This window comes from Montipora foliosa, chromosome 9, assembly GCF_036669935.1.
Source record: "Montipora foliosa isolate CH-2021 chromosome 9, ASM3666993v2, whole genome shotgun sequence".
In the NCBI taxonomy this organism is placed as follows: Eukaryota; Metazoa; Cnidaria; class Anthozoa; order Scleractinia; family Acroporidae; genus Montipora; species Montipora foliosa.
The window spans coordinates 7,398,063-7,408,606 of record NC_090877.1 but is presented as its reverse complement, the minus strand read 5'-3'; the positions used below and the strand labels follow the sequence as shown (position 1 = coordinate 7,408,606).

General features: G+C 39.4%; 1 protein-coding gene across 1 annotated transcript in view; it reads left to right on the top strand.

Annotated features, from left to right (window-relative positions):
- LOC137970658 (uncharacterized) overlaps positions 1–9,056 on the top strand; it is a 23,612-nt gene extending 14,556 nt beyond the window's left edge. The window contains exons 11-18 of the mRNA XM_068817181.1: positions 193–281; positions 407–443; positions 1,306–1,340; positions 1,428–1,510; positions 3,453–3,534; positions 3,831–3,874; positions 4,631–4,740; positions 5,713–9,056. Coding sequence (XP_068673282.1) covers positions 193–281; positions 407–443; positions 1,306–1,340; positions 1,428–1,510; positions 3,453–3,534; positions 3,831–3,874; positions 4,631–4,740; positions 5,713–5,818 — 586 coding nt within the window. The 3' untranslated portion in view covers positions 5,819–9,056. The remainder of the gene's footprint in view (positions 1–192; positions 282–406; positions 444–1,305; positions 1,341–1,427; positions 1,511–3,452; positions 3,535–3,830; positions 3,875–4,630; positions 4,741–5,712) is intronic.
- Positions 9,057–10,544: the final 1,488 nt, after the last annotated feature.

Below are 10,544 nucleotides of genomic sequence, written 5' to 3'. Positions count from 1 at the left end.
TCCGTTTCGTTTATATCTTATTCGCGACAATGTTTTTCAACTAGTCCCCAGAATTTGTGCATTATCCTGTTTGACCGTTTAGAATATGCCTCTGAAAAGTGTTTATACATACATGTACATACACAAGAGGCGCGCATGTTTTATGGTATTGTTATCTAGAAAAGTGTATGGTGCTTATTTTTCGTTTTGTAGAAAAAAGATTCAAGCAGGAAAAGATGGTCATTGCTCAATAGAAGATGCGAAAGTCTGCATGCAGTTAGTTCAGCTAAAGCTTAAAAGCGGTAATTTCTGTTGTTTAGTTCATCAATTAATATCTTTTCTTCGGAGAAAAGACACTAATTTTATGAGATTGCGAATGTTGCTTTTGCGTCTCTTCTGAAAGGCATGTTTTGGTTACTTGCTTCAGGTCCAGACTTGAAAAGACCTCCAATCGTCAAGGAAGGGTATGAATGTCAATAAATGTGAAATTAAGAAATTCTACTGTCGAACCTAAGCATCATATTGCTTTAGAAAACAGTCCTAAGAAAATACGCGCGCTGATTGGTTAAAAATCGTGTTTCTATAACTCGATGGAGACACAGAACTAGCACAAGCTGTTGACGTAGTGATGGCGCGAGCAAAGAGAATTTACATTTTGATAATTAGAGTTAACAAGTTGTTTTCCTTTTTTTCGTCGCGTTGTTTTCTAAAAGAAATAGAAAACATGTACTCCGTATTTCTATCGAGTTATGTTTGACACAGAGGTAAAAAAGAAACGCCAATCATTCACATTTGTTACATTAAAATGGCTTTCAATTGTGTACGATTTCTCAACTTGTTCTGATTGGCTTGAAAAATCTCCCACCAAATTTTCATCCATACGTTTTCCCGCGCTTATGCCGGCTGCATGTTTCTCTTTTGCTTAATATCATTGGCTCATTTTATCTGCTGTGTTGGGCAAAAATAACGGCTTTGGTTTCATTTTGTCGGTTTTCATTTAGTGCGGTTTTCAATTGAGTGTCGTAAAACAAATACCAAAGTAATACTTTCGACCAATCACAGCAGGTGCAAACAGAGCAATGACCCAATCCAAATTCGTAGCAATTCCGTGTAACTTGCTCAAAGCTCGGGAAGAATCGCGCGTGTTTCGCGCGTGGGAGTCGAGGTTGTTTTTTTCATTGGTTGATAAACTGGCGCGAGATTTTGAACCAATTACAAAGCGTAGTAAGTGCAATCGCGTAATTACTTTCAACATGCAGTCATTTGAAAACTGCTCAAATGAAAGCGATTTAACACGTGAAATTCATTTATCATTTTATCATACAGGCTATTTCAAAGGACAGCGCATTATGGAAAAATAGGTAAAATTAGTGACTGTTTCCATGTTAAATAAATGAATTCTTAGAACATCATGCAGGTTATAGTTCCTTTTTAATTTTCTTCTTCAGCCACTTTGCTGGGCCACCCAGAAATTCCAACAAAATTTGGCAGTGGTGCAACTTACGCCATCAAATGTACTTCAGATGAACAGGTATACTTTTCCAGGAATTCATCATATCCATTTGGTTGTTTAAGTAAATAACTTTATGACTTTATGAGACAGAATTTTGTTACAAAAAAATCAACCAATGCATGAATACAGAGCATGTATTTACAGAAGAAGAACAATGGCTGCCATTTTTTTGTTTATGGATACTAAAACAACTGTTTCAACTTCAGATGTATGCGAACGAAGGATGATTTATCCATTGTTTATTTCAAAAGTGCTATTGGAAAATTGTACTGAATGTGGCTGGTTGTAAGAGTTACTTGGTCAGTGCGCGAGTCAGGGTTCGTACGCATCTTGAAAACCCTTGAAAACCCTTGAATTTCGAGAGTACATTTTCACGCATGTACGTTATGGGAAATGACCAAGAATTGTACTAATTAAATTCTTCGACGTAAATAACAGAGGTCCTTGAAATTTCAAAATTTGGCCCTTGAAAATCCTTGAAAAGTCCTTGAATTTTTGGTCTGAAAAAGTGTACAAACCCTGGCGAGTGTACTACCATTCGCTGTGGTTTAGGATTTGTGACGGCGGCGTCAGTGAAAGCACAGTTTTACGAGTTCACTTTTAACAAGCTATTTAACCATCCCATTTTTTCAACTTCTTTAAATCTGCAGAACCGACACGAACGGTGTTGAAGCTTACAAAGAAAATTATAATCTGCCGTTGTGTCCAAGTTGAGATTTCATTTCACAAAATTTCAAAATTTTGAAATTTGGTCATTCAAAGTTCTTTTAGTATTTTGGTCAATTAAAAAAAATTTTCTATATGACTGGCTTGGAGAAATGTAGTTTCCAGGTAACATAGTCGGTACAGAAAAGAGGTAATTCAGTGCAAAAGCGATGAAAAAAAACTAAGCATTTGATTGGTCGGTGATCAAAGAAACTCTCAGGTAGCCAATCAAATGCGAGCCCTGGATGGCCCAGTTTCTGAAATTGAAATTTTACTAACAATGTATGGGCTTTTTGGCGCGTTTGCCTCCAGGTTATTCCTCCGTTTTCGATGACTCATACCTCACTGAGTATTGATGCCAAAGGCCTAAAATTGCAGAGATAACTAACATGTACAAGTTCCTATGTGTTCTCGTTATATGTTCTTTAAAGCACAAATTACTTCTGCAACCAATTCGTATATAAATGAAACAAAACGGGAACAATGACATCAACAGAAACTTGCCTATCTTTGTACCCTTCTTTGAGCTATCAACGGCTATGTTGTTAAACAAAACAAAAAGAAATTGTGAATATTTGCTTCTACATTTGGGGACACGAATATGGCGGATGTGACGTCGTGTGTGAGGGTTCTATTCACACACAAGTCCAAGTTAGGTTCAGCCGTGAGTTCTAGGCTTTCCAAACCTATAATATATATGAAAAAAAAATACTCAGCTTTGATTGGCTAATACGGGGTACAGTTCTCATGTAACATGAATGCAAATTACAAATGCACAATTCCAAGTTTGCGTAATAATAACTTTTGAACTATTAAGTATGTCTTGTAAAAGTTTGAATCTGGCAAACGTAATTTATTTCAGCTAATCCCAGAGTAAATGTCATAGAAAATTAAACTGTACACTGTCAAAATTTCACTTGTTTTCTTCATGATTTATAAGTAATCTCATGATTTCTGGTGTAATTTGGTATAAATGAACACTTGAAATAATTTCAGACTACAAGTTGTCTGAAAAATTCTGTTGTCCTTATTTACACCAAATTGCATTCAAAATCATATGATTACCAATACGCATAGCAATTTTCTTTCTTTTGTATGGAAGACTTCTTTGAAATTTGGAGATCAAGAGAGAACTTTTCCTCTAAAGCCGAGGAACGTGTAGAAAGATTTATATACCACACGTGGCCCATCACAAGTGTAGTACAAAAACTTGTTTCTTTTTTTCTTATCGACAGTTTGTTTTTCCTTTTTGTAGATTGTTTCTCATGCTGCAAAGTTGATGCAGGAATCGGAAATACTCTGGGCCCATTTGAACGAACCGGAGATATTCTCTGAAGGTGGGTCGAGTTTCTCTAGTACTTTTCAGCTGAGTGTCGCACGTTGTCGTTTCAGTTGTTGTTGTTGTTTTTTTTTTTTTTTTACCAAATAGACCTTTTTGCAGATACGGCGGCCATTTTGATTTGTTTCAAATAGCTATTATGGGAATTCCCAGGGGGCAAATACTTATTAATTTGCTTGCTGAGCATCCCATAATGTCTTTCGAAACAATGGAAATCAAAATGGCCGCCGTATCTGCAAAAAGGTATTTTGCATTTTGCTGGTATATTATTTTCTTGACAATTCTGCGTTGCAGAAAACGAATCGAACTTGAATGAAGAGCTGGAAACAAAATGGAAGGTACCTTTGCAGGCGTCTTTCTGTGACATCACTGAAACTGACTTGTCCTAGTTACACTTCTCACTCTCGAGATATGTGCAAAAGAGAAGAGCTCGGGGAAAGAGAGTGGACCACGTAAGAGGGTTCAGATTCTGAGCATGCGCATCCGCGTTTTTTCAAGTGCGCATGTTTAGGTCTGAACTCGTACTCCAGTCTCGACCCCAGAGCTCTTCTCTTGACTGAGGGAGAGAAGAGCTCTGGGGAACCCTAAAACAAAGTGTCTTCTCATTGATTTTCGTGAAGAACAATCAAAAGTGTCTCTCATTGGTGCATTCATGTTAGCACGAGGAGTGAGCAGGCGCTGTAAGGTTCAAAGAGCCACTTTTTGGCTATAAGAACCCTGCGGCGCATGATCTCCTACCCCAGGATGCCCCCACTTGACGAGTAAAATCGTCTGGCATAAGACATAGTAAAATTTTCCCCCGCCCCCTTCCTCCCTGTAATGAGAAAGTTTAGCAAAGAAAAGAATTCGTTTTGGACAAGTACAGAGAATACCCCACTTTCGATATATTAAAACTCCGTCCTAAACAAAAGGCATCATCTCGAGGCTCTACATGGGGTATAAGTTTAAGGATTTGTATGAGTTTAGTCCCCAGAGCCTCGAGATGATGCCTTTTGTTTAGGTCTGATTTTTAATATATCGAAAGTGGGCAATTACTGCAGCGGAAAAGCTTTTTTGAGGTGATGGGCAATTTAAGACCACTTATATCTCAACAGTGTGTTCTTCAATCTGTGGACACTCGAGTCGAGCAAATTCATGATGCGGTACCGAGTGACAGTCTGTTGATGGTGTTATTCGGCTGCGGTAACCTGTCTCTTGTAAAAAAGTAAGTATCTTTATTTATTTTCCCTATTCAGCACCATGTGAACACCGGAACACGATTAAATTCGTCAAAGCGAATTGGGTTATAATTAGGATTAGGGTTAAGTGCTAATTTCGTAATTACCTCTGCAAATTTGGTCAGGTCTCCTCACATGAGGAATATACTACCATCTACCCCGTCTCTAGCCCTTGATCATGAGCTCTTTGGAACGTTAGCGAACCCAGACATGATTTCCGAAGAGCAGGGCGTGGAGTTCACGGCGTCAGGGTCTGCCCCCCCCCCCCCCCCCTCCTCCTACCAACGAGTGTGACCAGCTTAGCTTAGCAGTTGTGTCGTGAATGAAATTAGGGACCTTTAGATCGGAAGATGAGGACGACTACGAGTACGAGTTTTCCGTGCTGAGCATGCGCATAAGGTTCGGAGGCCGACATTTTTCGAAGTGCGCGTGCTCAGAACGGAAAACTCGTACTCGTAGTCGTCCTCGTCCTCCGATCCAAAGTTCCCTAATCTCGCTGGTGGCAACAACCAGGGTGAACTCGCGCCGATATAATTCGTGCCGGGGTTGCATTTTCTGGTGGTATCGTGCAAACGAATCCAGAGCCACTAGACGGGAAATCGGTTTGCGCGCCGGTACGAAAGTCTCTCCGGTATCATGTAAACACTACATAACTTTGAAATTTGGTAACGAAATATTCCTCGAATGTTCTTTTAGATGAATGAATCCATTGTGATCTTTTAATGCATAGCGTAAAGCCAGTTGATAAATGATTCTTTCTGAACGTGCCTTTCAGCGTTTTAAGCAGTTTTGGAACAAACACCTCATTCGGTCAAAATCGCAGTGAGATGGGAATCTTGTCAAAAACGTTCGTTTCAGTTACAAAACGCAACTTTTCTTAATTAAAAACTGCTATTTTGCAGCGTTTTGGGGAGTACACATTGGAGCAAAAACCTCAAAACTTTTGTTTTTTATCTTAGACTTCAGAGAAAACTAAAGCTCTCCCGTTGGAAAAAAGGACCCGCCGAACTGAAGGAGGCTGTGAAGTCTGCAAAGCAGGGCTTGTGCTTTCTAAAAGTGACATGAAAGCCCGAAATTTCTGATAGCTGAAAAAAAAAATTCAAACTAAAATATGATTGTTGCTAGGGCGAATCTTTCCACTGATGTACAATGTTTGTTAAAGTGCTGCTATGATCAAAAAAATCTCTTCTATTTTTTCTCTAGATTTTAATAGTATGTTTGCTTAACACCTGACTGGCAAAGTTTTGAGTGTTGATATTCATCCAAAGGCTATTCACTTTGAGCGGAAGTTTTGGATTTCACGGTCCGCTATTTAAGGCCTGGCCAAACGCTCGCAACATTTCAACGCAACATCTTGCAACATTGTTGGGCACAACATGTTGCGTACGTTTCGCCACCCTGTTGCGATTTGTTGCGATCTTTTGCAACATGTTGGATGATGTTGGATCAAATTTGAAAACGGTCAAATTTTTCGTGCAACATTTTGGATGTTGCATGATGTTGTGCTCGTTTGGGCACGTTCACGCAACATTGTTGCACTAGCGCATGCGCGCTAGGTCCACTTGTTGCACGCCTGGGCCAGGGGCAAATAAATATCGACATCGCTTGTGTTGAAAATGTTGAAAATGTTTCGTGCGTTTGGCCAGCCCATTCAACAATGTTGCAAGATGTTGCGTTGAAATGTTGGGAGCGTTTGGCCAGGCCTTCAAAACTGACCTATTGGACCTAAGAAGGTTGGATCTAAGGAAAAGTGACGTCATTTACTCACCTGCTTAAATTTCAGCGTGTAAATGCATAGCTTATAATATGGGCAAAACGCCAGTTTAAAAGTGTGAAAGCCCGAAACTCCCGTGCTGCGCATTGATTCAGCCGCGTGCACACGCATTGCATTCTTAAACTGGTGAGTCTTTAAAAATGTCAATTTCTCCTCGATCCAGCTGAGTTAATAATGGCGAACCTTTAAATAGGACAATTGCAGATAAAATAAACAAGTGTCTTTTTGAAATCAATGCTTTAGAGCTGTGTCACTTAGTGTTTAGTTAACATAGATTTGAAAGCCAAAGAAAACGAAGAATTGATTTTTTTTGGTCATAGTAGCACTTTAAGTCAACTAGACGAGCAGTCATTTGATTTGATGATCAAGCTAGTGAAAGGCATAGGTTCGATCTTGATTTTACGTCAAGAACTGGTTTGCTCTCGTGATTGCAAAGAACGTTTGCCTTGTCGTGAAATAAAGATCAAAGAACATATTTATGTCACTCACAGCTTGGTCGTCAGTCCAAAAATGACTGCTACTTTTGATAACTTCACAGAAATGTGCGACACGTATAAAGCGAAATTTCGACGCGGTGTTTGCTTTTGTTGAAATATTTAGTTAATGTTGAGTGACTCTTATGGCCAGGTTACTTGAAGCATGGTTGGTGCGCATTGGTTGAGACCTACGTGGAACTCATTAGTAATTCGTGGCGATGATAGCCAACAGAAACGCAGTATTGAGGTCACGTACATATCCCTGAAGGACTGAAGATCTCATTGCAGTTCAAGTATTACCCTAATTTGTGTGGGTGAAGCTATATCGAAGGCGTTGATCGAAGATCGAGCATCGAGCCCACGCGTTTATGGAACAGCGGTCGAAGAGTGTAGTACGTCTTGTAAGCTACATGTTTTACCAATACAGAAACAAACCTAAACGTTCATTAAAGCTAACCCTAACTCTAACCCCGAAAAGCCTAAAAACTCTTGTTTAGGTCTAATTAGGTCTTGTTCAGGTCTAGTTAGGCCTAAGGTTGGCTTTAATGAATGTTTAGGGTTGTTTCTGTACTGGTAAAACATGTAGCTTACAGGACGTGCTACAGTCTTCCACCGCTGTCCCATAAACGCGTGTGCTTGTTCCTCGATCAACGCCTTCGATATAGCTTCAACCATACTTCATAGAGGGGAATGGTTTGGAAGCTCGGCAAACATCCAAGGAGCAAACAAAGATGCCAAGATTTAGGTTGGAAAGTCCACGATCGTGCACAATCTTTTGTTTTGCGCTCATACACTATGCGTAAATTACGTAACCAACACGTTTCTATTGGTTAGTTCCTCAGTACGGAGTAAACAACTATTGTGTTTTGTGCACGGTCAAGGCCAAAAAAGAGAACAAAAACCTACAACAAAGAAATTTGTCGGGTTTCATAACCATTTCCCTTTATTAACTATGCTTCAAGCAATTTGTATTCTGAATCTGTTGAAACACAGAATGACATTTTGTAATTTAGACACGGCCTATTAGTTAGCCTACCATATGACACATTCATTTCTTACGTCAAATACAATTCTCGCCCGCCACTCGCCATTTTGCAGGTCTCCTCACTTTCTTTTTTTTCAAATGTGCCAACCACTGGTTGGCACAAGCTCTGGTTGGCGCATTAATAAAAATTCGTGTCGTCAACCATATCTTCACTGTTGATCGTCGTAGCAAACCAATCCTTGAGTAACTCGGCCCAAGGAGACGGGTACACCTTCTGTTCAAAAGAAGTCAAGATATTTATTTCCGGATATAAAAGTTTCAAGAATTTTATAATTTTGTACGGAACTCGTCGGAGAAGTGATATAAGGAAATCATTTCTTTACTGCTTGATTTTCAACACCCGAACTTCGATCACTCAGGGAACGCAGTACGAGAACTGTTCAAGTTTCATGCACGATGTAGCCTATTACCTTTAAGTGCACCTTAACTGAAATGTTAATCTCCCCACCAAAAGCAAACATGCTTTACCATTCTTACCTCAAAATTCGCTTTTTATCTTCCGGGCAAGACGAGCAAAGTTATCAAAACTAGAAGTAATTTGGACCCACCCACCCACGAGGTGTGAGAGGTGTTGTCTATTTTCTATTTTACGTACAAACTGCTTTGCAATGCAAAATTTCTTTGAAAACAGGAATGCAAAGCACTTTGTGACGTAAAATCGAGAATAGACCCAAGCTTCTCACATCACGGTAGTGCGTCCAAATTACTGCTAGTTCTGCTAAGTTAACACGGCTTGCACGGCGCAGAAATAGCGACATTCTGGGTAACAATGGTGACGTGTATTTGCTTTGGACGGGGAGATTTATATTTGGAACAAAAAATATTTGAGTTTAGATGCACTTTAAACATTCTAAAAACACGAAGACGCCCTGTAAAAGGCTTGGTGCCTCGTGCGCATGCGGGTGATTTGTCAATCAACTGCGGTCGCATACAGAGTTCTATGATAATCTGTACAATAAAAAGCCCCTTATAGCAATGTGTCCGTAACATGTTATGAGATGTTATCTGTCGTTCTTTTTTCAATCCTCAGTCCCTTTGTATCTTTTAGGGGTTTCGGCTCTTTCTTGCTGTTTTTTGATCGTCATCTTGGATAATCAGTCGAGCTTAAATGAATTCGCTAAATCTCTCATGTTTGCAAGTTGTTCGGTACGAGGTTTCCGGTGTTGTGGTCTGCCTTTGTACGTGTAATCTAACAGTCGTCCCAAAGGCCATGTGTTAATTGACTATGAATGGTTGATATGTTTCCTTCGTAAAAACAAAGCCACAAGTAATCAAAAGCAAACTTCACAGTTAAAGGTTAAATTTTCGCTATATATAACTTGAAGCTATTTTCATTTCTCTTTCATCTTAACTCCCTGGCCAGTCACTATCCGGAGTATAAAAACTGTACTGCTCGTTAAACGTTGGCCAAGATTTCTTACACACCTTTTTAAAGTGCAACTGTGATCAACAAAATCATTTCTTTTTTTTCTTCAGATTTTGAAAGTGTGTTTGCTTAACACCTGACTGGCAAAGTTTTGAGCTTTGATTTTTATCCAGAGGCCGTTTACTTTGAGTGTAAGTTTTGGATTTCCGGTCCGCCATTACTCACGTTCAAAACTGACCGATTGGACTTCAGAGGGATGGATCTAGAGGAAGTGACGTCAAAGGCTCACTAGCTTAAAATTTCAGCGTCTGAACGCAGCTTATTGCATATGTAAAACGCGAGTTTAAACGTCTGAAAGCCCAAAACTCCCGTGCTGCATATTAATTCTGCGGAGTACACACGCATTGCATTTTTATACTAGTGAGCCTTTGACGTCATTTTCTCCTCGATCCAGCTCTCTTAAGAACTCAAAGTTAGTAATGGCGGACCATTAAATTGGAAAATTCCAGTTAAAATACACAGGTGTCTTTTTGAAGTCAAGGCTTTAAACTTTGGTCGTTTAGTGTTTATTTAGCATAGTTTTGAAATCCAAAGAAAGATAAGAATTGATTTTTTGGTCACAGGGGCACTTTAACTAGATGTGCTTAGAGTGTACATATTCACAGTCAGGGGGGCAAATTCTGAAATCGACGTTGCAGCGGCAGATAAGTCAATAACTGAGGAACGTGTTGTTAAAGTAGAAGTTGACGGCTGGCGAAATGAACGAACAGCACTTAATTACAGCTATGGATCAGTACTAGTAAGTGTAAAGGGAGGAATTTCAGTGATGAAAACCATACCAAGAGGACGAAATGCGAAAAGATTTATTTATCGATGGTGAATTGGAGAGACTTACAAAATGCGATGTAAATATCATTATATTTTACAATGATTGGTTTTGCACCTGAGAATCAGCCTTTAATTTGCTGATAAGGCCGGAGGAAAGATTTATAATTCTTTTAGAATTCTCTAAAAGGCAATTTTAATTTTTTGGTAATTTTCTCTCATATCCTTGACGCACTTGATTTCAGTGAACCTGGATAAACCGCAATTCGTTCTGGAAGCTGGTCTGTTTAAATTGTCATGAGCAT